The following is a 26,664-nucleotide window of genomic DNA, read 5'->3' as shown; positions in this document are numbered from 1 at the left end:
TGTCCCGCAGCAGCGCGGCAGCCCGCGCCCCGTCCCCCCCGTACCCCCCGCCCTCACACCCACGCCTCCGTTTCCCGGAGCCGTCCGGTTCGCGCTGCCCGCCCCGGGCCGTTCGGCGGCACACACACACACCGCACACCCGGGCCGGCAGCCGCGCTGCACCCCCAGCTCCGCCGAGCTGCCAGGCGCGGGGCCCTGCAGGCAGCGCCGGCCCCGGGCCCGCTCCGCTCCGTGCCGGGCCGCGCGGCGCGGGGCAGCCCCGTCCCGGAGCATGCTCGGAGCGGCCGCGGGGGAGGCCGCGCGCAGCCGCCGCCGCCTCTTGCGTCAGCGCCGCGTTGGGGCCGGGCGCGGCGGGCTCCCGGGCGGCCGCGGCCCGATGGTGCTGGGCGCGCGGCGCGATGAGCCGCCCGTCCTCCGCCGGGCCCGGCGCTAGCAAGCCCTGCGGCAAGCAGCAGCCGCCGCCGCCGCAGCAGCAGCAGCAGCAGCAGCAGCCGCACGCCCCGTCCCCGGCCGCCGCCGCTCCCGCCGCCGCCGCCACCATCGCGGCGTCCGGCGGCGGCTCCTCGGCCGTGCCCGCCGCCGTGCTGTCGGGGGCCGGCGGGCCGGTGTCCCCGCAGCACCACGAGCTGACCTCGCTGTTCGAGTGCCCCGTGTGCTTCGACTATGTGCTGCCGCCCATCCTGCAGTGCCAGGCCGGGCACCTGGTCTGCAACCAATGCCGGCAGAAGCTGAGCCTCTGCCCCACCTGCCGGGGCTCCCTGACCCCCAGCATCAGGAACCTGGCCATGGAGAAGGTGGCCTCGGCCGTGCTCTTCCCCTGCAAGGTAAGGGGCGGCCGGGACCTGCCCCGGGCCGCCGGGTCGGGGTCGGGGTCGGGGTCGGGGTCGGGGTCCCGCACGTGCCCGCAGCCCGGCGCTGCCCCCAGCACAGCAAGGGAAGAACTTTTGTGTCCCCGCCGGCCTGCTCTGTGTTCCGGCAGGTTTCTGAAGTGACACAGCGTGGTGGGAGAGCCGCCAGCCTTTGGAAACAAGCCTGTAATGAATCTTTCACTGTACATCCTGGTCTAAACTTTTCCTAGTGTCTGGCATTATCAGTACTTTCTAAGACTAGAAGTTTTTTTGTTTCCAGATGTTTTAACCCATGGTGATGCTCAGTTGAGAGAGTGAGTGAGTTTCATGGGGGTGGCAGGAATCCTGTTCCCAACCCTCCCATTAGTTCCTTGCAATCCTCCTTCGGAAGGACAGGGTCTGATAAGCTGTCAGTTCAGTAATGGTGCCTGAATTTATTTCTTTTTGAAGTCCATTCTGTCTCAGTACTATTTCAAGTATTCAGATTAAACATTTAAGTCTTTTTTTTTTTTTCCAAGTAAGTGTTCTGTTTAAAAGAACAAGGTGAACTGCTCTAAGGTTCATATCCTTCCTAGTGCACATTTATCAGGGTGTGGGCAGTGCTGAGTGGGCCCTTTTTACATCTTCCCGGAGTCCCTCAACGCTTAGGCTCCGCAGTAGCAAAAGCACTTTAAAACCACAGGCTGGAGAGATGGTGGGACAGACACAGGAACTGCTGAAGCCATCGCTGACATGGAATATGAGAAGGAAGATCTGAAATAGGGAGCTGCCAGTGGCAACGTGAGGAGCAGCAGCCCAGCAGGACTGGTGGAGCCGAGTCCTGAGGTTTCTGGTGGGAGCTGCCCGCAGAGCAGCCGTGCATCGCAGGTGCCTGCCAAAGCCAGGCCCTAAACAGCCTTTCTGTAGCCGGCCCACAGGAGCCAGGAGCCATTAACGATGCAACGGGAATAATGGCACCTCCGGAGTGAATCATCCGTGTTAATTCCAGCAGCTCTGCAAGCGCAGGCGGTGGTGAGAGAGCACCTGTCTGAGAGCTGGCTGGGCCACAAGGCAGAGCGGGATGGCTGCGGGCACCGCACCGAGCTGCTGGCAGCGTGGGGCTGTTTCACCGCTCGGCTCCTGCGTGGGAGGCAGCCTCGTGGAGCAGGAGCAGATGGCACGTCGTGCTGCTGCACGGGCCCTCTCGGGTAAGCGCTGCTGGAAGGGCAGCGCGTCAGGTGCCCGGCAGCGGCTGGCTCTGAGCCTACGGGAATAAGAGCAGTCAGGGCGTTTCTGTCGAGGCGTTTCTGTGTTGTTGGGTTTTGTTTTGCTTTTTTTTCTCTTTCACTAGGACAAATACTGGCCTAGTTTTCATTTTCTGAAGCGTCTCGTCAGTCTAATCTGTGACAACTGGTATTCTCTAGTCATCCTTAGTGAAACTGATGCATCAACATTGGAACAGCTCCTCTGACCAGAATCCTTACCGTTGTTTTTTGCATTGAAACGCAACACTGATACGTGCAGCATGCAAATTTGCCCAGCAGCGGAACAACCCGGCAGGACACCTGCTCTTCCCCACATGATACAGTTAAACAAAGTATGGGAAAAAGAAGAACAAGCCTGCAGACTCTTCCCTTGAAGAGGATAAGGCATTCCTAACTTTGCCTGTCAGACTTTAATTTACTCCATTGGTAACAGGTTTCTAAAGCCCTTAATTGATGGGATTGGCTTGTTCACGCCTTTAGGTTTTCTTTCTCCATGAGTAAGGGAATAGAAACCAATAAAGATAAGTACGTTTCAGAAAAAGAAAAGAAAAAAAGAGCCTTCCCCTAACCCAAAAATTGACCCAACTGTCAGTCAAGGTTTGGTTCAGGTTCATCAACTATAAGCACTTCTGCAGATGGGCATTCTCTAAATGTAAATAGTAATAAAAAGACCAGCACATGTAAACCAATTAAGAAAGCAGTATTTCCAAAAGTTCTTCCAAGTGTTAGTTCTGTGGTTAACATCATGCTCTTCAAAGCAGTAGCTTGCAGACAGGAGGGATGCAAGTGAGGCCGGAGGTTTGCAGTGCCTGCAGGAAGCCCAGGGCATCAGATAGCTCAGCTTTTTGGTTACGGGACTGAGGGGACTGAGCCAGCAGTGTTTTGGTGGTCTCTGAAACGATCCCAGGCTGGGCTCTGTGCTAGAATCTCCCACCAAGGTGCGCTGGACTGACTGTGCTGGGTTAGTGTTGGCTTGGGGATGTTTGGGTTCTTGGTTTGGTGCTCGTGGGCTTATGCAGAGGTGTGAGGATTTGGGAGTTGAACGGCAGCAGTCAGTGTGCTTTGCCGTGAGGCGTTGTGCCAGCAGGAGGCCAGAGCCCGTCTGGGAGCCGCAGCACACGGCGGGGGCTCTGGAGCGGTGCGGGGTGGCAGCGTGTCCATGCGGCTCTGGGGCCCAGCGCAGAGGAGCTGGGCAAGCTCTGCAGGCAGGCTCTGCATGTCTCTGGCAGCCCCTGGCCATGCTGCCATGACCGCACGCATGCCTCTGGCACAGGTGAGTTGTGTAGCTCAGGCTGCACAGAGCGTAAGATGGGCAGCGTGCCCGCCTGGCGTCCCGCTCCTGCCCCAGGCAGGGGCATGCTTCCTTCGTACCCACCAGTATCCGTTCAAGGTCTCTCTGCCCCCAGTTGTCTGGGCACCCCAAAGTGCCCTGTGGAGGCAGAGGCGAATAGGGCTCTGCTTCACTTACCTTCTCACACCCTCTCTTTTATGTGGATTTTTTTCTACCATGAGTAATTCCTGTTCTGCTGCTTTCACTTTTCCCAAGAGCAGCGAAATGAAATTAGCATATGTTAATAGTTTTCACTGTTCTTTCTTAGACCCAGAAACAGCAAGGAGACTGTCAAGACTAATTCTCACATCAGTGCTTGCAAAGCCACAAGCACCCACTGCGGAGCTGAGCATCGCCCAGCAGGGCTCGTGGCGCAGCAGCACCCAGCGGCGGGGTGAGGACTGCCTCACCTCCTGCTGCGGCTGGCAGGCAGCGGCTCTGCTTCAGCACCAGGATTTTTAACAAAGTTAGGGGAATCTTTTTTAAGTAGAATTTAAAAAAAAAAAAAAAAGGGAAAAAAAAAAAAACTGAGCCCCAGAAGACACGGAAGAACAACTAAAAGCAGTTGTCTTTCCAGAATAGTTCTGTGTAGTTCTAGAAATAACTCTGTGAGTAGTACCAGAAATAAGTAGGGCTGAGACATGATTGCACTGACAGAAAATGGGGATTTGGTGCTGCCTGCGTCTGCAGCCACTTTGAGGGTTCATAAATGATTTAAGAAAGAAATGCAGATAATGTAGTTCCCAAATTTACATGGCTTCTGGAAAAAAACAAACAAACAAACAAACAAACAAAAAAACTGTGGGAGATTTAAATCTTAAAATCACAGTAAAGTTACTGAAAATACAGCTTTTAGTGTCCAAAGCAAAATACAGAAAATTAAGTGCAATTATAATCACACATAAACACCTAATTAATGAATACTAAAGTATTTTTTCCTCATCTTTTAAAAAAGTGCAAGTGGAATAATGTAAAAGTGCTCTTTAGCTATGAAGCTGACTTACTTTGTAAATAGGTTCTGCGACATTGAGATTTTTTGTCCAAAACCAGCTATGAAATAAATCTTGTGATTTCAAGGCTTCATGAACAGACATCAAAAGCCACTTTTAGAGCAATCTTGTGAGATATATTGTGATTGTTAGCTGCTAAAAGCTGGAATTGTGACCTGGCTAACTGAGCAATATAGCATAGGAGAGGCATTTTTATATTTAACCATTTAATCCAATGTATACTAGAAAGCAAGTAGAGCTGTAAGTGTTCTTAATTGTTATCTCCAGAGCTACAGTCCTCATATAACCACATGTAGTAGCAGAGGTCTGCGTGCTGCTGTGTTTTGCTAGCCTTTTGTAATGGGACCTGACAAACAGAGCTGTTCATGCCTGAGTTACCTTGGCAGTGGCCATGGAAATGACATGGAAACGGCTGCTCCTGATCTGTGCTCCGTAAAACTCTAGGCAGTTCCTGTTTGTGTTCCAGTTTATGGTAGAATTTACCTTCAACAGCAAGGCAAGCATATCCAATAGCAAAATCAGTGTTTGTTCACACACAGATAGCAGCCCTGTTGGGCAGGTCTGTGGAACTGCATTTAGCAATGTGTAATGGGGGGGGGTGACCCCTCATGGATAGGTACATCAGTGAGTTCTCAGCAGTGTGATTAATTCAACTTAAAGATGTTTTATGTATAACAAATAAATTGGCTTTTCTAGTTATAAAATACATGAAAAAAATCTATGTACGTAGGGCTTGATTCTCTGGGGGAGTGAAACATCATTCTTTCTAGCTGTCCTAGGAGGGGTGGCTGCATCTTGGGAGCTAGGACAGAGGTACCTCACATAAAGAAGGTCTTCCAAGATCCTTTAATACAGCCATCTCTAAGTAGAGGTATTGCCATATTTCTGAGTTTTCAGATGGTTCTAATCCTTTGAAGAAAAAGGAATCCAGTAAATTCATTTTATTGTACTCTTAGGCTCCACTTTGCAGCAATAAATTGAAAGCCTTCCTGCACCTCACAGCCAATAGTACCATTCTGGATTTTAAAACTGGAAGGTGAGGTAAGGCTGTATATGAACTGAAAAGCTATATAACGATATATAAACTTACATATATCGGACTGATCACTCCCTCAGATTTTCTTCAGACACGTGGTAGGAGGTACACAGAGATGCTGTATGTCCTTAGACCACTTCTGCTACACCATCGCTTCAAGGGAAAGAATGACAGGCTTCCTACGTACGCAAACCACTTGCAGACAAATAGCATATTCATGTTAGTATTGTATGGAAACTTCTGCATGTTATCTAATGCCTACTGTACGGCCTCTTCAGCAATTTTCTTAATTAAAAAAAAAGTAATTTTTAAGATTTTCAACAAACTAAAACAAGATCATACATATTTCTAAGACACAGTAAACTCTAATAAAGTGGTCTTTTGCTTTCCTTTCTGATAAAAATGCATGCTTGTTTTGCTTAATATTTACTGTTTAATGTCTTTAATTGATCAGAGATCCCTTACACATGGAGGTCTGCCTATGTTACCCTATTTGCACATGTACAGGGCCTGTGCACTCTGGATTTAATGGCACAGCGCTCACTGGACCTTTCCCAGGTGAGCTGTAGCAGAACACCCAGCACTGCTAGCACAGCGGAGTTTCCAGAGGCACTCTACCAGGCAGCCAGTGGCAGTCCAAACATTCTCTCTCACACGAATAAGACTCTGGGAAGCAGAGACTCACTGGTTTGGGGGCTGGACCCCGCTGTGTGTCTCCAGCAGATCTCACATCACTGCTAGATGGGGCTGAGCATCTGTCACTGAGCTTGAATGAAAGCTTTGAAAGGATGGAAGGATCTTAAAAGCAGGGATGGATATTCTACAAAACGCAGGAGGAGGGAAAAGCACAAGGGGATGTAAATCCTTGTTGTGTCCCTGAACACTGCTGTTCTACATACATACAGGAGCAGGCAGGCTTTTTCTTTCCTGGAAGCATAATTTGTATCTCAAGCTACTTGTATACTGCAGGGAGAGTCTGCTGGCTGGAGCAGGATAGGGATTTGGACTTGGCAGTCTATTCCCAGCTCTGCTACTGATTTCCCTTGTGGCTCCAGACAAGTTACTTTAATCCCGTGTCGCTGCCTGCCTGCATTTATGAGGTCAGCAATACTGGCCTGTCCCTGCCAAGCACTTTCAAGCTTAGACAATGTTTTCAGAATGCTTTAAGGCACTCAGATATCCTGTCAAAGTGAAGCCCAGACCAACACCTCTGAAGTGACATATATGGCAAAAATATGGAACGCTAAGTTATATATATCATGATGACTTCTGAGCTGTTTCCTCTTAGGAAAGCAAATATGGTGCTAAATAAAATACTGTGAAAACAAGTACATAATACTTCTAAAAACTGGAATACTAGAAATGGAGAGAAAGACAACAAAAAAGCATAAAACAGTCACATCAACCCAGGCATTAGTGGCACATGTGTGCTAATACCACATGCAGCCCTGGTTCCCGTCTCACCAAGGTCATAGTAGAAGTGGAAAAGGTAGAAGGTGCAAGTAGATCAAAGGTATTGTATAACCTGTACACAGGGAAAGACTTTTCAGTGTGAATGAGGGGTACAGTGAATACCAATGACGTTTACCAAGCAGCATGAGGACAGCAAGTTTTCTCTGTTCCTAGATGATCTTTAAGGGTCTCTTCCAAATGAAACCATTCTGTAATTCTGTTCACAATCTCCCATTGTCAGTAGGGCTCGCCAAATGTCCCCAGCATCACTGTGTTCAGGAACAAACAAAAGGAGGTATGTCACACAGTGATGGAAAAAACCACCAGTGAACTTCATGCTCTTGCTGTGTTCACCACTGGTCACTTTTTGAGGCAGGATGTTGGTCTATGCAGACGTCTGGTTTTGCCCAGCCAGCAGCTATATTTTCTTACTTAGGTTTTTGTTACTCAGAGCAGCTCTTCAACACAGTTCAGTGCGATTGAAGTGTCAGCAGGGATATGAACGTGGGGAGAAAACAGAAGAAATGTACGGTGACCATGCAGCTGGCATGGGATCTGCGTGTTTGCCTGATGGGGCTTTCTCTTTGGCAGGAGGACAGTCCCATTGCACTGCACCACACCTCTGCCCTCCTGCATCTCCTGCTCACATGTGGGAATAAATCCTTTTGCAGAGGATTAAGCAGCAGGGGCAGGCACAGTAAACGAAGGCCCACATTACCATATTATGGCTTATAAAACAAGCTCCTACAGAAGCCCAGGCTATAGTTTCTGTCCTGGTACTTCTAGCACTGTGTTGCAGCATGGGTGATTTGCCAGAACTGAAGAGGATTCTGTCTTTTTGCATCTCAGGCATGTAACCCTTTGAGCTGAAACCTCTTGCACTTGTATTAATCCAAAAATAAGCATTTAAATGTTGGGGTTTCCTTTGCTGACTTTTTAAAACAGAAGTCCATACAGACAGACTTGTTTTTTTTCAGCCAGCCTTCTGGCACTTCAGACGTGCTCTTTAGGATGGCAAAGATGTGGTCCTCACATTTAGTCTCAAAGAAGAATGTCTGTCCTCAAGGAAGTGTTGTAGCATCTGTAAGCAGCCATGCACACAAGCTATAACCTTCGCGATAGTGCTAGCAGTGTTGTAGATAACACCACAGCTCTCTACAGGCTGGGGCAGCTATGCCCTTGGAAAGAACAGGAAGGATTTTTTTTTCTCTCTAGAGGTAATGAGGAAGCAATGTAGTCAGTGTAGACCGCTGAACTCACTGTAGAAAAAGGAAAAGCATCCCTGTTTGTTTAAAGCAGATTAACCTTCAGAGGTGCCCAGTGACATTAAGAGAAGTCACATGGTGCTTATTTGTGCACCCGCCTCACGCTCAGTGAAAAAATCATCATCTGTCTTCCCACTCCGCACAACTGCAATGTTGAAACTGTTCCAGTGTTAACTGTTGGGATTGTGCATTTTAGTTTAATGGAAATGCATTTGCTCTGTGATGGTAATTAGGTGTATTTATTAAAAATACACCACTCTAGTAGCTGTTTGCCCAAACTAGCATCATTTTTTTCATTTTAAAGAAAAGAAAAATTCATACCAGGACCACTTCAGCTGATCAGATCTAACTACATCAGCAAATCTATTTACAACTCAACCTTATAATCCATTTTATCTAAGTGCTTGCATTAAAAACAAACAACAAAGTACAGGAATAACCTATTTTTAAGAGGGAAAAAAAAATAAGCTCAGCTCTAAGTTCAGAGCTAAATAAAAGTATCTAATATAAAATTTGCAATGAAAACGAGAGTTCTAGTTGATCACAGGTGGGAGCAATGAACAGTTATGCTGGGCATGTTTCCTGATGCCTTGTATTTGGTCTTTTTCCAGTACGCAACGACAGGCTGCTCTCTGACACTACATCACACAGAAAAGCCAGAACACGAAGACATCTGTGAGTATCGTCCCTACTCCTGCCCGTGTCCTGGAGCCTCCTGTAAATGGCAGGGATCTCTGGAAGCCGTGATGTCCCACCTTATGCATGCCCACAAAAGCATTACCACCCTTCAGGGAGAAGACATCGTTTTTCTTGCCACAGACATTAACCTTCCAGGTGCTGTTGACTGGGTCATGATGCAGTCATGCTTTGGTCACCACTTCATGCTGGTGCTGGAGAAACAAGAGAAGTACGAAGGTCATCAGCAGTTTTTCGCTATCGTGCTGCTCATCGGCACCCGTAAGCAAGCGGAGAACTTTGCATACAGACTGGAGCTGAACGGCAACCGCCGCCGGCTGACCTGGGAGGCAACGCCCCGCTCCATCCACGACGGGGTGTCTGCTGCCATACTCAACAGTGACTGCCTAGTTTTCGACACAGCTATAGCACACCTTTTCGCTGACAATGGAAACCTTGGAATTAATGTGACCATTTCTACATGTTGTCCGTGATATATTTGTGTAGTTAGTGAAACCCTTGGCTGTCTGACATAGTGCTTTACATTTACCAAGAATTTTCTTTTCGTTCTGTTTTTTTTTTTTTGTTGTTTTTTTTTTTAAAATGATATTCAGCTATGTCTTTGTGTATGTTAAGGTTCCTAACTAGCCAGCATTTTTAAGTTTGGAGAGAAGAGGAACAAAAGTGTTCTGTAAGTAATATAAGCAAGAAAAGTTTTTTTAAATTCTTGGGTGCCTTAGGAAGATTTCCCCCCACACGGACACCTTTTTAAATGTAATTATATTTTATTTAAAGAGTGCTTCCATTAGACGTACGACTTAAAAGACTTGAAGGACTGCATTCCTGTTTGGAGTGCACCTGAAAGCCCTTTCAGCATTTAGGCTGTAAGTCTGTCTGAAAACAGACTTACTCTCACTGGTGACTTTTGAGAGTTTTCAGTAAGTGGGAAAAGAAAGAAATCCAAGCAACTTCTCACAGACCTCCCAAGAGACGTGGCTCAAAGTAGATCAATAGGTACTTCAGTGTTGCTCCTCCATTTCCTGCTACCTTATTAAAAAGGGATGGGCATAGATTATTTGCTGTGTTTTCAAAAAAAGGGGGAGTGAGGATGGCTGAAGCATAGCAGGTTTTACAGAGCATGCAAGAGCATGCCTGCTCTGGTCCATTTTAGGGAGACCAGGGAGCCCAGCACAAGGCACAGCTGCTCACAGCTGGATACTGGTGAAAGCAGGAGACACACAACTTAATACATCTCAAACAGCTAGAGCCAATAATATAGAAATATATTCAAGCTGTCTACATGCAGCTTCCCTTGGAGACATACTTGATTATTGTAAAAGACTGACTAGAATAATATAGCAAGAGCTTTATGGCCAGTGTCATGTCATTTGCTATTTAAGTTTTGTTGCCATATTTACTTTTATTTTGTAATAAATATTTTGCAAAAACTACACTGCACTAATGCACATGTGTGGTAGCGGCTATTGCTTCCAGGTCGCTCGGTATTCCCTGCCTCGCTGAACACGCTGAGCTCTTCCTCCAGCCGCTCAGGGGCTGCAGGATTTGATTCCTAGCCTGACTCATGCAAACTGAAATCTCAGCATGCCACCAGAGCTGAATCTGCCTGTGAATCCCCCTCTGCTACCAGAAGCCTTCTGTCTGAATCAAGAAAAATACTAGTTCTGCGTGTGACTTTGCAGAGTATTAAGATTCCAGTTGGAAGAGGCAATATGTTGTGAGGTTACACAGCCTGCTGAATTACTCAGGAGGTAGTAAGCCCCACGATAGTGGAAAACTACATGATAAGTGACAGACGAAGCTTGGTGTAAATAACTGTAAAATACATGAGGAAGAAAAATAGTCCTAACTATATGCTATCAGGGAAGAGATTTCTGGAGTTATGACACAAAGTCCTATACAAATAGCACACAGCATTTGGCAGCAGTCCATAGAAAAGCACAAGAGAATTACAAGAAAAGCTTCAGAGTGGGGAAGCTTGTTCTGTCCTTGAGAATTTGGAAGTGATCATGGAAAAGGAAAAAAAAAAAAAAAAAACACGAGGAATTACTGTAATCTTTTTGTATTCGGTTCCTGTAAAGATCCTCCATTTGATCTCATTTACACTGTGCTGGCAGAACTCCAGCAGCATCAGTCAAATGTACTAATTTACTCCTGCTCACGCGGGATCAAAGTCAAGCTCTGGCTTTCACAAGAGTTAACACCTGTGCATTTAGCAGGACTTGTTAAGCAAGTGTTCCTAAGAATTTAATTCATTTTCCCGTATCTCAGTAACATTTATAGTGGAAGACAATTTTTCTTACTGACAGTTGGGGCTTAAGAGCTTTTTGTGTAAAACAAAACTGAAGCAAGTCTTTGACTGTAGCAGGATTCATGAAATTAAATTAGTTAGTCCTATGTTGCTAGTAACCCCCAGTAGATAATTTAACACAATTTCACCATGGTTTCCTACACCATTCAGGTCTTGTGAAGAAACAGATACCGTTTGTTACATGTTACAGAAGGGAAAAAAATAAAAAGAAACACCACCCAGTATCTTTCTTACAACTGAGTTCAGAATAAGGAATACCTCAGCGTGTACTGCCAATAAGCCTTGTGTTTCCCCTTTAGATCAGTGAATGAACATGTGACATTGGTTCCAACACCTGGTGAAATCGTTTCCTTTCTTACAAAACTGGGTACCGAGGAGCTGGCACAACCTCCTGAGGGCGATGTCCGAGGTTGGGGCAGGAGAGGCTGGCAGGACAGGAGCACATTGCCAAGGAAAGCAGCAGCACATCAGTTATGGAAGTTTCTCGGAATACTCACAAACATCACAGAAGTCAGCCTGGTTTTATTAACAAAACTCCTGACCACAAACAAAGCAATCTGACTGAAACAGACAGAAATGCACCTTGGGAAAACACCACCCGAGGTGACCAGCAGCAGTGGGACCACTGCAGGGCCAGTGCCACCAGCTGGGGGAGAGCTCTGCCCGCGGCCTGCAGGCCCTGCATCGTGGCAGCACCAGCAGGTGTAGTGGCACGGCTATGCCAACACCACCTGACTGCAGCTTGTGACAGGGCGATACGGGGCATCAGGAGCTGTACCTTGGATGTTTTATTTTATTCCTGTTGAGTTGATACAACATATTGTTGAGTATTTTCGCTAAAAGCATTTCCACTTTAAACAAATGGAAAAATGCAAGGTCTTGCAGGAACCACTGAGTTCACCACAAGTGTGGCACTGCCTAAGCGCTTCCACGCTGTGGCTGTGCCATTGCCAACACACTCTCCATTTTTAAAAGTGAGTACATCGGTCATCCTCGGTAACACGGGTGCTTGTGAGGCCACCACAGCTGCAGACACCATGTCCGGACAGCAGAGCACATCCACACTGCTGTGAGTTGAAGCCCAAGCCTGCGTCTAATGCCGCCCATGGCAGATGGCCCGTAGCAAACACGGCACAGAGCTGTGCCACCCACACAGCACCCCAGCACATCTGAGCACCCACCCCAGCGGCACCAAGTTTCGTGAGCCCTGATCCAGCTCCCCTCAGGCAGGCAGCCACAGCCCCACCATGCCCAGGTCCCCGCGGCCCCAGTCTGCCTTCACGCTAGATGGCCACCCCACACCACAGCCCCAGGGCGGCAGCAGTGGCTGCAGGCACTGCTCCCTGCGGGGCTCGCCTCACGCTGCTGGCACCAGCCCCAGGGCACAGGGCCTCAGGCAGTGCAGCCCGGCAGCGCCTGCGCCCGCCGCGTCGCCACGGAGACCGCACAGAGACCAGAGGCCGCCATGGCCAGAGCCAAGCAGCTCAGCACAGGGTCAGCCTCACCCCACGCTGCTGGCTGAGGGCCAGCCCCACAGCCCTGCTCGCGTGAGGGGCGCACAGAGGAAGCCGGTATCGTCATCCGCGGGGAGCGCTGAGATGAGCGACAGCGGTGCTGTGACACGAGCAGACACCAAGCCGGGCACTTGGTGACACCCAGGCGAGACGGGGCAGCGGTGGTGAGGCGGCTGGGGGACGCGAGGGCAGCAAAAGCCCAGGCAGGGCATCCCAGGCACTGCAGGAGAGCGGGGTCACGGGCACCGTGAGGCCATGTGCCAGCCTTCCACAGCCTAACTCGGGGCACATCCGTGGCCTTTAGACCAGACACGAGGTGTCCTTGGCCACAGCAGAAAAGCCAGGGTGAAGCCCCACTTCCTATGTCTAAACCGTTCTAATTTCTGGTTACACACATTTGGAGAAGTTTTATTTATTAGTTTATTCTTCAAAGGCAACTGCTTTGAAGTCATTGCATAGGACTAATACACAGGTTTCTGTCTTAAATTAAGGGAGATGGAAACGTCAGGCATTGCCAACCCCACCACTGTGCAGAAGCCTCCAGGAATTTCAGTGTCCGTGCAAACAGAAGCTAGCTGGCTTTATGAACATGCCTACAAAAAATCACGTAAGAAACAGCTTTGCTCAAAAAGCAGGTTGTTCACCTGCATTCTTTCACACAGGCTGCCTGGTGCCCAAATGCCTGCTGTATGCATCCTGCCATTTCCCCAGGATCTTCCTGCACACCAGCACTAGCCCAGGGGCAGCCCCAGCAGTCCCCTCACCATCCGCTGCAGAACTGCTTCCAGATGAACCTCTGGGCCCCCGCAGCATGTGCAGGAATGCTGCACCAGCCAGTGGGTGTAGAAGTGCTCAGCAGATGGCAGGAATAGCTTATTGTATTCTTTTGAGAGGTACTTCAAAGCCTCTAAGGACAGCTGAAAATACATCAACCTTTTTTCTCCTCCTGCTCAGCTGAGTCATCCATACATGTGACTCAGGAGCCAGCCCCTTCACTTACTGGGTGAAGCAGGTTGTACTTTAGCAGGCAATATGTTAAGATCAGGCAGAAACTAAAACTAGCCCTTTTGGGCACCCCATCAAGCATCCTTTGTGCATTTTCAATGCCAGGCAGTCACAGAATGGATGAGGTTGGGAGGGACCTCTGAAGATCATGTAGTCCAAACCCTGCTGAGCAGGATCACCTAGAGAACATTGTGCAGGATGGCATCCAGTCCTCCTCTGCAGGGGGACATCTGTGCCTCCAGGAGCGGGAATAGCAACCTGGGTTGTAAAACACAGCACCCCACCTAGATGTAGTGGGGAAAGCTGTGTGCAGATCCATCCCAATAGAAAGGGGGAGTGCAGAGCCTACAACAGACCAAGAATGCTCTCTGCTAACCCTTGGAGAACGTTTGGAAGGTCACTGCAAACATCTTTGTGGGGAAAAGCATTACAGACTTTTTACTTCAGGTGGAGGTTCACATCTTCGCAGGATGACTGTCACTGTCATGGTTAAAGTACAGAAAAAAAAAAAAAAAAAAAACTTGTGCCAGTGGTAAATCATCTACCTGTGTAGGAATATAGCAGTAGTAGATAGAGGTGATATAGAAGGCAGGTCAAGGAGGGGGGAACGTCCCCCAGCATTGTAGCCTGGTACTAGGCTTCCTGGCAAGCCCTCAGTACTGCAGCACGTGCAGGGCTATGCCCAGGCTGCACAGTGCTGCTGCTGCGTTTTGCCCTTCTGAAGTCACTTTTTGGGTGGGGGTTGTGAGTGGTTACACTCTGTGACACAGCGTGATTGCAGAGGATAACTACATATATCTTTGAACTGCAATTTAAAAAAAAAAAAAAAAAAAAAAAAGTTCAAGCAAGCCATCAGCCACATCATTCAGTCTTTTAAAAGTATAAGCGACTCCTGTAACATTGCTTTCTGCACTAGTGCATTCATGTCCAGACACACTGCCAAGCAGCAGCTTCCATTGCAGGCCTGAGAATTGACCTGAGACTGCTGTGATTCTTACCCTGTCCTTTCCAACTACACACTTGGATTTTGCCATATTTTCAGAAGAGAAGGACTTAGAAAGGCATTTGGTATTTCAGCCTACCCAGGACTTCTTTATCTGGCTGAACATTTTCTGGAAAGCAGAATGAGCTTACTTAAATGGACAAGACAAATTGTGTGGCAGCAAAGGGAACTGAAATTCTTGATTAAAAGAACAAGAAAACTGCTTAATATGCCTGGACAGAAAGCAATGGCAGCTCACACACTGACCACATCAGTATTAAAACAGCAGGTGATGCACATGGAGCAGCAGTAAGATGCTCACCTGGGGCAGCTGGGTGTTGGTAACACCACCTGCCTGGAGTGAATGTGGGGCTGCTGAGGACAGTGACAGAGACCCAGTCATAAGAGATTTTTCCTGTCACCTCAGAGGCCAAAACTCTCTTCCTTGCACTTACGCAGCATGGGCTATACGTGGAGATGAGAAAAAACAATTGCCTCTGTGACTCATGCTTCTCAGAACCAGAGAGACCGGAAATGTTTTAGAGTGCAATGCAATATTAGATGAGTGCTACAAGTCATTGACTGTAAGCAATAAGCCATCTCCATGACTTCAGTGGGACTGCTTTTAAGGTCAAGCCCATTTCAGGTCCTTGTGGCATTTAGGAAGGGTCACCCTCAGCTCCCGGGCAGCCTTTCTGAAGTTGTAGGAAGGTGTGCATTGAGGAGGGCTCAGGCCACTGATGTAGCTGGTGAGAAAAGGGTGACATGCCAGAAAAAAAGGAGGTATGGGAGAGTCTAGGAGATCTTTTTCCTGGGAACACAGCAATGCTGTTCAATAATTCTCATTATTGCTATCACTTGCAGCCCTGCCAGACAAGTTCAGCAGTTTAGATATTTTGTGCAACTTGGAGGTAAGTACTCACCAAGTTCTGTATTTTTATACATGTATTTTGTGCTTCGTGTTTTTACCTTTGAACAAAGATATGACTCCATACTGCTATTTCTTTTTCTTCTTCAAGTTTAAAGAAGATTTTGTGAAGCTGTTCAAGCAGTCGCTACACACGCTCCCCTCTGTTGGCCTGCCAACTATTCTGGCCTACAGACCTGAATCATCATGGGACAGCATGCAGATCGAGGTGGGTCAGTAGCAGTTCCAGAAACCATGCTCCAGAGAAGCCAAGTATTTAAGAAGTATATGCTCAGAAAAAATATTTGAATCAGAAGTGCTAAACACATGATATAGTAAAGAAAGTATGGTTGCCAAACAGCCATAGCAAGTACCCCTTCACCCCTTACTGCTGGGGACAACTGCTGTCTCTCTGAGGAGTGCTGAGCTCAGGTGTGCTGCCTTTGTGAGCAGAGGTGTTAAACAGTGGATTGAGCAGGCTCTTGGCAGCTCCATACACTATATGTCAGTTTCAAAACATGTTTTCAAAAAACAGATTAGTCTTTCAAAATATCTAGCACCAACCTTAAAGTGCATCAGTGCAGCAGCTATGACTTGCATCTAGCTGATTAAAAAAGCTGAACACATTTGACAAGTCTGCTGGTGATTCCTAATGAAATGACACAGATTCTTCTATGATTAACAGAGCTGCAAAACCACAAGCAGTGTATTTGAAAGGGTTAATGCAGCAGAGTACTCAACTGCAGCATTCTGCATGCTCCAGGGCTTTCCCTCTCTTTGGGGTGGATGTGTCTCAAACACTACATTAATTCAATTTCTTTGAGCAGTAGCAGGATTTTTAATTACTACAGATCAGCTTTTCTTTTCAGTAGTTTCCTGAACTTAATGGCCTGATTTAAATTGTTCCAAGATATCACAGACACAGATACGTTTTAACTGTTCTTACACACATCCTTTAAAACGTTGCGTTCCAAGCAAAGCCTTATTTCCCCAATATAAAACAAGGATTTGTGTGCTGATACTATACTTCTGTCATCCATACCTCCACTTTAGGTAGAGGAGGACTGCACTCCAAAGTGTGAGTTCTGTGGTAGCGTGCTGAAGCCATTTCCTTCCTTTGAGGACACTTGCCCACGGTCGCAGGATTATGAATCAGTAAGCTGGTGGGAAAGGATCAGACGATGTTTACTGTGAAAAGGCCTGCTGCAGTGACACTGCTCTTCTGCCTTCCAGAAGTTCTGCTGCGAGCAGAATCGAGACCTCTATGAGTTCATTGTAAAGGAGACAAAGAATCACGAAAGTGCTTGGGATGTTCCCATTGCTATTGAACCCCATGAGTCCCATGGCACCGAAGCTGAAAGACGCCTGTCAAAGGAGAGAGCGTACCAGAGGTACCATAAAGCGACTATGGAGAGTGCTGAGGATTGCTTTTGTATAACAAACAATAGGCTACTCTGGAGGGAAAAGAAGTGGCAAGAGAATAAAACTACAACAAGTGGGAATGAAAAAAGAGAAAAAAAAAAGTCAGGCAACAAGCGCTTATACATGTATTCTGTCTAGACCCTCTTGGCTTTTCTTTTACTAATTTGTATGAGAGGGTGCAAAGCATGTGCTTTCTGTTCATAATAGATACAACATACCCAGACACAGGTAGGGCCCAAAATGTAACTGCAGCTATGGCAGGGACAATATTTGGGTCTCACTTTTTCCCCATGTGCCAAAACAATGCTTGAATTTTTATTTCCCTATTTTGTTGCATAAATTGTGACACGCATCTGGATTCCAATTTGCAGAAGCCTTAAGAACTCTGAGTTTGACTTCTGCTGCGTTCTTTAGATATCTGTATAAGCTTAGGGCCTCCTGCTAAGCATAAGGCATAGGCTTAAAGAAAAGTAATGCAGCACACCTGGAAGTAAACTGCTAGTTTCCCTAAAGATCCTCTGCAGCCTGATGGTGTGACTACCTCATATTATACACAGAACACAAACCAAAGCCATTGTTAGGCATAGTCAAGTTTATGAGAAGCTAAGCAAGAAAAAAATAGTGAAAATATTCTTGTACATCACTTGTCTTGTTCATCTAGCGAACAGACCTCCTTATACTTAAAAACCCTCATATAAAATTCATTAATACATTAAGTTTTGCTATCAGTAGAGTTGATACCATTGCAATCACAGAGTTAATTCACTAAAATCTCTGTATGGGAGAAATTCGTCTTTGCTGAGATAATATTAGACTGATAACCTGATCTCCTTCTTAGGGATATGGCTTAGTGGGGACTGTTAGTGTTAGGTTAGAGGTTGGACTCGATGATCTTGAGGTCTCTTCCAACCTAGAAATTCTGTGATTCTGTGATAATATGCCATTGTTTCCAATAGTTATTTGCAATTATAGTAGTGGAGAGAAAAACAAATACAAAAACTTGCATTCCTACTGCAACAATATCTAGCACTGCTAGCATTTAAAACAGAATATATGAAGTGTGTGCCATGAACGCTTTCATTTTCCAGGCAGCAGGAGAGACAAATGGCCAGACAGTTAGCTTTGCTAGCAGCTGAGACAACAACTGTAGCTGAATGTGAGTTTGCATTTATCTACCTATTTATTTATCTATTTATCACAACAACGAATTTAGTGGAATTGCTCATCTCTAATGGTCTCTAATTGAATAGGAAGATTTATGCAGTGACGTGCTAGTTCATTGTCCAGTGTGCAATCCCATTATTTAATATAGCTTCATCTAATTTAATCTCTCACACAAAAAAAGCAAGAACAGTTACATGGCCATTGCACAGAGAGGACCTACCTTACTATGACTTTCAGTGCTTCTGCCTGGACATTTCCACAGAGATGCACAGAGATTGACATTAAAGAGCTATAGCCTTGTAAAGCCAACCCCTTGGAAGGTAGGAAGGTTTTATCTAATGAAGTGAGCACTCTGAACTCCCAGCTCAGACTACAGGTGACTAAGCAGCTTTTGGGATCTAGTGAGTAACAGCAAAGCCCTTTTGACTAAGAACAGGTAAATTGGGTTTCAAATATGGGCATATTTTCCACAGAATATGCCAAGACAATAAGGTATGCTCTATCATCTAGGGTTGCTTATTCTCAGTCCTTTAGAGCACAGAGCCACAAGTGCTTTCTAAAAAATGTCATTACTTACACACATATATATGTAGGAAACTGGACTCTGAAGTAGCCGAACAGCAAGGACAATCCTTGTTAGATAAAAAGCACCCCAAGACACTCCCAGGATGGAGCGTTTCAGACAGAGATTTGCATTCCACCAAATTACTGTCTCCCTGCAGAGACATCAGGCAGCCCTGACATCAGAGGTACCAGCCCTACCTGACACACACAAACCTTTCCCTTTCCCTTTAGGTTCAAGACAACCTGGCACGATTTCTTACCTGCTTTCTCAGGAGCCACCATCTCCAACAGGCTGGACACTGGTACCTGGTGAAAGAGCAGAAAAGCTCAAAGAGGAACCCATCTCCTACAGCATCACCTGCTGTGACTTCACTGTTGTGGGCGGAAGGGCAAGTAGCTGCTGCTTGATGGGACGAGCTGCAGCTGGACTGCACCCACACTGCAGAGCAACTGGAGCCCTGCACTGGTGCCTTTAATGGGGCAGCTGTGTGCAGGATGTCTGTCATTCATTTTATTGTTTCTTTTCTAATCTTAGGTAGTGAAGAATGAACTGTTGGAAAAATACTACAAACATGGAGGAAAATTTCTTACCATGCTTCCAGATGGAACAGCGCAGATATTGTATCCTTACAGGGCTTACCTGCCAGCACTAGTCCAGGGCTGGAAATGTAATGTTACGTGTGTTCTAGACTGCTTCATCACAGAATAACCTGGCCCACCACTTCCACTGTCAAACAAACAAACAAACAAACAAAAAGCAGTAGTGAAACAGCTTAAATTGCCCTTGGTGTAAAATATTTTCAGATCAGCCAGTAACTCTGATGAAGGAATGGCACTTGTGTGTTTAATACCCAGCTTAAACATGCCAGCTTGGTGTTCACACCTGCTCCCAAGCTGTGATCCCATGGGGGAAGGCCTTGCTGCCAGCCCCAATGAGACAAAAACCACCTGCTGTTCAGATGTTCAGGCCATTTTTTCCCCTGGTTGTTCCTTTTTTTTCTTTTTTTTTTTTTTTTTTTAAGCTCTGTGAGACCTGCCCCTGCTTCCTGTCTTCATTCATGTTAAGTTGGTCGTTTCACGTTGCAGGGCTTGTACTTTCAATAATATTTGTTACAGGCTCCACAAATGTGTCATTAAGGCTTCTAAGCAATTCTGCCCGGGTTATTGGTTAAAAAACAACAAAAAAGTGTACTCTGACCACTTATTTTGTCAGTGTACAGAAAACTAATGTAGAAAAACAAACTTTGGCCCTTTCCCAGGTAGCACTGGCTGCACACCACCATTCTGCCTTTAACACAATAATACAGGTAATACAGCAACTTCTATAGTTTAAAGTAGTGCTCTGAAATATTTAGTATGTAAAAGCAGATCAAACGCAAACAAAGGCATTGTGAACACCTTATCTGACAATAGCTATCCATCTGGAAATCTGGCAGTCATTGTTATACGAGAAAGAAAATGGTTTATTTGCATAGTACAGGAAGACAAGCACACTAACGCCGAAATACAAGCACTATTTGAGTCCAATGGCAGAAGTACTTGTTATTACCCACACGGATCCGTATGGTACGTTTGTGTCAATCATAGCATCTTTTCTGTCCACTGCACATTTTATATTTCAAAGGTCATAAAATGTATTTTTAGCAGCACTCAGAAATTAAAAGGCAGATATAGCATAGAGGAGATATGATCTGTAGGGAGAGCAAGTGTGTTTTACAGACTCGTTAATGTCATTGGGAAAAAGCAGTCTTTCAGAGACACAGCAGTGTGTGCCAAGTTGATGCAGCATCCCCTTGTTCCATGGAAATTCTTCCTATGAAGGGAGGAAGCCTTGGCTCAGAGGTGTTCCGGACAAAATTAAGATTAAACCTACCCATTTCCTCTCCCCACAACAGAGAAATATTTGCCCACAGTAGTGTAGAAATGCAAAACTCTGAAACTGGTTGTGAGTTTTTTTGTTGTTTTTTTTTTTTTTTTTTGTTTTGTTTTGTTTTGTTTTGTTTTGTTTTTGCAAACAGGTAAGGAGGAGAAAGCACTCAGTGTGCTACTGGCCTCTCGTTTTTATGCTTTTATTTTTGTATCCTGGCTGCAGCTGGGTAGTTTCCAAGGGCTGAGCACCCCAGAAGCAGCTAAGCACCACTCCCATTGCGGTGCCAAGCTTGTGGCCTTGTGCTGGGAACCTCCCTGAAAAGAAGGGCTGTTCCTCATTGTGTTTGTGGGGGTTTAAACTGTAAACTGGCTGTGCCTTGGCTTGCAGAGCACTGACTTGAGATCCTGTCCCTGTGGGTTTGTCAGGGATATGGGCAGTGGAAGAGCAGGATGCACCACCTTGATGTGGATTTTCCTCTCTTTTAGGATAAACATGAATGTTCAGGGAGGGCAGTATTTGGACAAGGCAGGCAGCAGGGTGAGAAGGTGGACGTGGCCAAACAGCTTAACATCATCAGGACCCTGCGTCCCGCTCAGACCCATCTTCATCTCCCTGAACCAGCACGTGGGGGTCAGGATTGTGGGCCAGGACAAGATCACTGTTTCCTTCCTCGCCATGGGACAACAAGCAAAATTCAACGTGGGAACCAGAGTGCAGGTATTTCTCAAGTGTGCGGGCAGCTCTACACACAGCTGCTCCCCGCAGCAGGAGTGGGGCAGCCGGGGAAGCTCCTGCCCACAGATCACACTCACCACATGGTGGGTGCCCCCTGCCTTGCCCTGCAGCCCCAGGGTCACCCAGATCTGCAGGTCTCTCTCCCGGTGAGAGGCCTCACCCCAAACCCCATTCCTCGGTGCCAGCTCATGGCCACGGCTCCACTGACACCGCTCACCTCCACTCCTGCCAGGTCAGCCCTGCCAGCCGGCCGTGTCCGCCCACCCTGCTGAGTGAAGACGACCTCCTGCTGCTGGCCCTCAGGGTGAGGATCCTGCGGCTCTTCGATAAACTGCGCGGATGCTTAAGCTTTCCATCCAATGAGCAGTGGGAAAAAATCAAGCCTCCAGCATACCTTATGACGCAGACTTTAAAGATCTTACACCTTTGCACAACTTCTGACCTAAGTGAAGAGCTGCGCAGCTCAGTTAGGGCAATAGTAAATGCTCAGGTCTGACCAGCGTGTATGATGTGAAGGCAAAATGAGCCAAGCCTGGGAAGAGACAGAGATGCCCCTGAAGCTGTGGCACCTGTGTGCTCAGCAAGGTTCCACCTGCAGCTTTTCCCCGCTGTGGTGTGGAGCCAAGGACAGGCTGCAGCCCTTCTGCACAGCCACTCTCCTGTGGCCCTCCCACCTGACAGGTGCTCAGCGTAAGTGAGGCTGAGGTGCAAGAAGCACCAGCTCACATTTTGGTGTGAGCTCAGGGCGAAATACATCTTGTCTGTCAGGCTTGAAGAGGGGCTTTGCCCAGGGTACAATAAATCCATGCTTGATGTTGGTGCATCGCTCCTGAGTGTCTTTTTTCCATCTCCCCAAAGAAACCAGCCCAGGCTGAGCAGCCATTTCAGCCCATAAATTTGGCACAAAGAGGAAAACAATCAGAGCACAGCTAAGGCACAGCCTGTGACAGGAAGGCAGGGAAGAGGCGTTCACTCAGAGGTTGCCTGCACAGGCACCTCTCCATGCAGCCAGCATCTGCTGAGGACATGGCACCCCCGGCATGTCCGGACTTCCCTGGAGGGAGCTGAGCACCCTACAGCAGCACGGCCTGCTGCAGCCGTGAGACAGCGATTCTCCCATGCAGAGGGAGACAAAAGGCCACAGTGCACCCAAAGCGATCCCGAGGCACTGCCTCAGCAGTGCTGGGATGTGGGGACAGTGCAGTTAATGCAGATACCAGACGGCACAGCCCCTGGCAGCAGCTCCTGAGCAGCTGACGGACCAGGAGGGTCCCACTTCACACCCACACGGACCATGTGTCACCCTCTGCTAGGGGCCCGACAACCACAGGAGGAGTGCAGGCAGAGGCAGCGGGACATGGGTGCCTCACGACCCAGGTGCCTCAGGCCAGCCCCCGTCCCAGCTCCCCACGGTTCGGACATTGGAAGCCAGGGGCTTCACTCGGTGCCTTGCCCTGCATTTGAGCAGCTTCGCGAGGTGGCTTCTGATGTCTTTGCTGTGCAGGGCATAGATGAGGGGGTTGATGAGGGAGTTGGTCTCGCCCAGCAGGAATAAGGCGTCCTTGAGTGTGTCAGACAGGTTGCAGGAGCTGCAGGCGGCCTGCACGGTGCCCCCCACTAGGTACGGCCCCCAGGAGAGGCTGAAGCCGATGATGACGATGAGCACGGTCCGCAGCGCCTTGAAGTGGCGCAGGCGGGAGCGGAGGCTCCCAGCCTGGGCGCAGGCGTGCTGCAGCCGCTTGTGCTGCAGGTAGGCGATGCTGCCCACCGAGACGTGCAGGCACACCAGCACCAGCAGGGACGGAGCAAAGATGCCAAAGCAGATCGTGTAGAGATACTCGCTCTTGGCTGCATAGAGGAGCCCGCAGTAACCTGTGTAGTTGCTTTGCTGGAGAGAGGGAAAGATCAGAGGCAAGTGTCCAAAAAGGAAGGAGAGCATCCAGAGGACAATGAGGGAAAGGACCACGGGCGTTTTCTTTGGGAGGGTGGGGTAGGAGAGCGGCAGCCTCACCGCCAGGTACCTGTCCAGAGAGATGAGGAGCAGGGTCAGGATGGAGCCGATGCACGGCGTCATGCTCATGGCGATGCGCAGGAGGCAGAAGGACTTGCTGCGGTCGAAGTCCCCATCAAGGATGTCATCCAGCGCCTCACAAATGCACATCACACCCACCAGCAGGTCGGCGGTGGCCAGGTTGAGGATGTAGATGTAGCTGGTGCCTGGCTGCTTCCTCATCAGCTGGTAGACAGCCACAATCACCAGCAGGTTGGCCGGGGGAATGAGGCAGCTCAGGAGGGAGTGCAGCACCGTGTACAGGATGTTGACCATTGTCCCCGATGAGGAGGGTCGTGACAGATGCCCAGAAAAAACAGACCCCAGCACAAAGTAATCCTGCTGTGAGGAGAAGCGTGGCCAAGCTGGTGGGATGGGACAGAAGTGCTTCAGCTCCTCCAGCTGCAGATTGAGGCCAGGAGCATCTAAGTCAGTCCTTTAGGAGGTGCTTAGTCCATCCCAGGAGACCTCTGGGACCATCCCAGTTGCCACCAGTCGCCAGTGTTTTTTCCAGCACTTTCAGCCTCTCTTCTTCCCATCTGACTCTGTTCCACACCCGCAAGGATGCTCCAAGCGATGCAGAAGAGCTGCTGCTCTCATCCATGCTCGGTGTGAGTGGCTGCAGGGGGAACTCTCCGGGGAGGAGTGTGCTGCAGGGGCAGGGGCTGGGTTGGCCGGCTCCTGAGCACGCCCGTGACGCACAGCGATAAGGAGCAGCTTTCCAAGCAAAGCCGAGGGGGTGGATGGCAGCTGCTCCCGGGCACCCGCAGTCGGTGGGGATACAAACCTGGTGTGAGGCCGCTCTGCCCGCAGCAGAGGTCTGAGGAGGCCCCCGAGAGCTCTGTGCCATGCAGCCTCCTTCTCCTGGTGCCCGCAGACCAGCCCTGGCACTTTGCATAGGAGTATTTTAGACCCTAAGGAAATGCTTTTGTTGAGGCGTTTGCAGACCAGAGTGTGGCAAACGTGACTGCTGGGGCTGCCTGTGCTGCAGCAACCCCTCTGCCTGTGCTGCCGGGCAGCGCACACGGCCTGCGGGGTCTGGGCAGCACCACAGGTTTTGGAGGGTCTGCCTGAGACCAGGAGAAACAAAGGAGCACTGGAGATACCAGGGGAGCGTGGCAATACCTGGACAGTTCTTCACTGTCCCAGAGCTTGTCGGGTTCTCCTGACAATGGGTCAGAAAAGATGCTTGTCTAACGTTAGCTTTTATCATACGCAGCTGTAAATGCAGCACTAACTGGAAGTGACATGGTAAACAAGTTCAAAAATATTAAATCCAATTTATGTCAGATTAGGCTTAGGATAAACATACCATATTCATTAAATTCACATTTATGGCAGATCTGGAATTTACGTTCACCAGTTCAAGACAGATATTGCTTGCAAGCTCTTGTTAATGCGTGGCGTGATGGCTCTGCTAATGGCACTGCAAACACTGCTGGAGGAGTGCGTGCCCTGCCGCAGTCACGCACGGCACCGCGAGGCCCTGCCCGCCCTGGGAAGCTGCCTCATGCGGGCGGAAAGAGAAGCAGAGCTATCGGTCACGCTCCGTAACCTGCCCTTGTTCTCGTCTCATCACCACGGTGTGAATGCGTGCAGGACCTTTGAGAAAGGGCAGGTACTGGGTGTTCAACACGATAACTGAGGTTTAAACCCATGCCAAAGGCTGTAGCATGGTCTGCTGGGCAAAACTGCGTCCTCAGAGCACTGGAGGCAACGGGGCATCAGCACGTGCCCTCCGGCTGAATACATGGAAAATGCAGAGGGTCCAGAAAGCCCTGCACTGAATATTTTTGGAGACAGGGAGCTTGGAGAGGGTGAATGGGAAACTGTGTGTGCTCAGCCTGAGGTACGTCCTCTTGGCTGCTGCTGGAGGTGGGTTCCCAGGCTCGGGGCACCCAAGGTCCGAACCCATCCAGCTGTGCTGAAGCTAAATTCCAGGAAGCATTGGCTTCAGGCTGAACAAGTCCTCCTGGTTGGAGGGCCACAAGTATTGAGTTGTCATCTGGTGTTTGGTAGTTGGTTTGTGGGGAGGCTGTCAGATATTGCTGACTTCAGTGATGAGCAAGGCTCTTTTTTCCATTTTGTCATTCAGTTTTTCAATTGGAAATGATCCGTGACTAACGTTCATGAGGCCTGGTCCAGCCCATAGGAACAATCTGCTCTGTGCACCCTACAACCCTACAATTACAGACATGAGCACAGCCAGCCTGTGCTCCCCTAGCAGAGCCGAGGGCTGTGCTCCTGCTGGATTTAAAGAACACCAGCCCAGGTTCTCCTGTACCTTACTACAACGTGTTGTTACGCAATCTTGCAGAGATGAAAGAAGAGGAATATTGTGGGCAGCGAGCAGATCATGGGCAAATATCACCAGGGTGATACCACAAACAGCTCATGGAAAATCATAGCCTAGCAACACATCTGTGCACTTATTTGTTCTGTCTGATCTGCCTGAAGTACGTATCTAATGAGAAACTAAAGCTCTCTGCACACCAGACATTTTGGTTAATATATTTCAGAAGAGATTGCGTGGATTACCTGAAAAGATGATTTCAGCATAGAATCAAGAGGCCATTGTATGTTTAATGGCTGTGATTAGCAACGCCTTTATAGCAATTGGTGTCAATTTTTCTTTCCTCTAGGTGGACAGAGCTTTGAAATTATCTGAAACATTACTTAAAGCATTCCTTAAAGTCGTGAGGTGGGTCAAAGTCTGCTCTTACAAACCATGGCAACTGCCCTCATGACAGCTCTGCAGATTCCCTTCTTGTCTGATTTACTGCCCCAGCAGAGAAAATCTCCCAGCCTCAGCTCCCCACCCAAAGGTAATTTTTGATAAGAAGGATCCGGGAAGTACTTTACAAGGGGGGCAAAACTCAGTAGCTCAGGGCAGGAACAAAAAGCAGAGTGGGAGATGAGATGTCTCTAGCTCAGCAGGGGCAAGGCGCTGAGGATCCCAGCTGTGCTGTGCAGCCTCACTGGAAGCAGGTCTCTGCCTGTTCTGATGGCAGAAGGGGCTCAGCATGAGCCAAAAGAGCAGGGCCAGAGCAGGACCTGCAGCTACCACAGCTCAGCCCCAGCAGAAACCTGAGCGCGTTTATTCTCAAGGAGAGGACTCAGCCCTGGGCACAACTCCCTCCCAGGCAGGGCGAGGTGGAGCGATAGCGATGCCACCGCCCGGAGGACAGCCCCAGGACAACACCCCAACAATCAGAGCGCTGCAGCTTCCACAGACGCCTAATCCCACCCAGCACCTGCTGCA

General features: G+C 48.5%; 3 protein-coding genes and 1 long non-coding RNA gene across 5 annotated transcripts; 2 read left to right on the top strand and 2 right to left on the bottom strand.

Moving 5' to 3' along the window:
- Positions 1–230: 230 nt before the first annotated feature.
- On the top strand, positions 231–10,311 carry SIAH2 (siah E3 ubiquitin protein ligase 2). Its single transcript, XM_038183744.2, has 2 exons — positions 231–824; positions 8,797–10,311. Exons 1-2 carry the CDS (start codon positions 399–401, stop codon positions 9,352–9,354), a joined length of 984 nt encoding a protein of 327 aa, XP_038039672.2. The 5' UTR covers positions 231–398; the 3' UTR covers positions 9,355–10,311.
- On the bottom strand, positions 5,081–19,147 carry LOC119717729 (uncharacterized). The gene is made up of 2 exons (XR_011811318.1): positions 19,008–19,147; positions 5,081–9,075 (listed from the first exon to the last, which is right to left on the bottom strand). It is a non-coding gene; the product is annotated as an uncharacterized lncRNA (long non-coding RNA).
- ERICH6 (glutamate rich 6) lies at positions 11,532–22,173 on the top strand. Of its 2 annotated transcripts, XM_072042392.1 has the most exons (12): positions 11,532–12,848; positions 13,195–13,310; positions 15,555–15,601; positions 15,710–15,826; positions 16,651–16,752; positions 16,831–16,988; positions 18,108–18,175; positions 18,979–19,136; positions 19,283–19,368; positions 20,161–20,313; positions 21,103–21,334; positions 21,585–22,173. In XM_072042392.1, the coding sequence occupies exons 2-12, from the start codon at positions 13,199–13,201 to the stop codon at positions 21,846–21,848; spliced, it is 1,497 nt and encodes a 498-aa protein (XP_071898493.1). In that variant the 5' UTR covers positions 11,532–12,848; positions 13,195–13,198; the 3' UTR covers positions 21,849–22,173. The 2 variants fall into 2 exon arrangements, with proteins under 2 accessions (XP_071898493.1, XP_071898494.1); XM_072042393.1 differs by lacking the exon at positions 13,195–13,310 and having other exon boundaries at positions 11,535–12,867.
- Positions 22,174–22,718: 545 nt separating this feature from the next.
- LOC101790358 (glucose-dependent insulinotropic receptor) lies at positions 22,719–23,777 on the bottom strand. The gene has a single exon (XM_005023682.6). The coding sequence runs from the start codon at positions 23,676–23,678 to the stop codon at positions 22,719–22,721; it is 960 nt and encodes a 319-aa protein (XP_005023739.1). The 5' UTR covers positions 23,679–23,777.
- Positions 23,778–26,664: the final 2,887 nt, after the last annotated feature.

This window comes from Anas platyrhynchos, chromosome 9 (assembly GCF_047663525.1).
Source record: "Anas platyrhynchos isolate ZD024472 breed Pekin duck chromosome 9, IASCAAS_PekinDuck_T2T, whole genome shotgun sequence".
NCBI lineage: Eukaryota > Metazoa > Chordata > Aves > Anseriformes > Anatidae > Anas > Anas platyrhynchos.
The sequence above is the reverse complement of the archived record's forward strand: the minus strand, read 5'-3'. Positions and strand labels throughout refer to the sequence as shown.

Bases quoted from the DNA above. Each gene is read 5' to 3' on its own strand.
- LOC101790358 (XM_005023682.6), bottom strand. From the start codon at position 23,678: ATGGTCAACATCCTGTACACGGTGCTGCACTCCCTCCTGAGCTGCCTC.
- ERICH6 (XM_072042392.1), top strand. From the start codon at position 13,199: ATGGAAACGTCAGGCATTGCCAACCCCACCACTGTGCAGAAGCCTCCA. The intron at 15,827-16,650 runs GTGGGTCAGTAG...CCTCCACTTTAG, and splicing joins GGGACAGCATGCAGATCGAG to GTAGAGGAGGACTGCACTCC. The intron at 18,176-18,978 runs GTGAGTTTGCAT...CTTTCCCTTTAG, and splicing joins GACAACAACTGTAGCTGAAT to GTTCAAGACAACCTGGCACG.
- SIAH2 (XM_038183744.2), top strand. From the start codon at position 399: ATGAGCCGCCCGTCCTCCGCCGGGCCCGGCGCTAGCAAGCCCTGCGGC. The intron at 825-8,796 runs GTAAGGGGCGGC...GTCTTTTTCCAG, and splicing joins CCGTGCTCTTCCCCTGCAAG to TACGCAACGACAGGCTGCTC.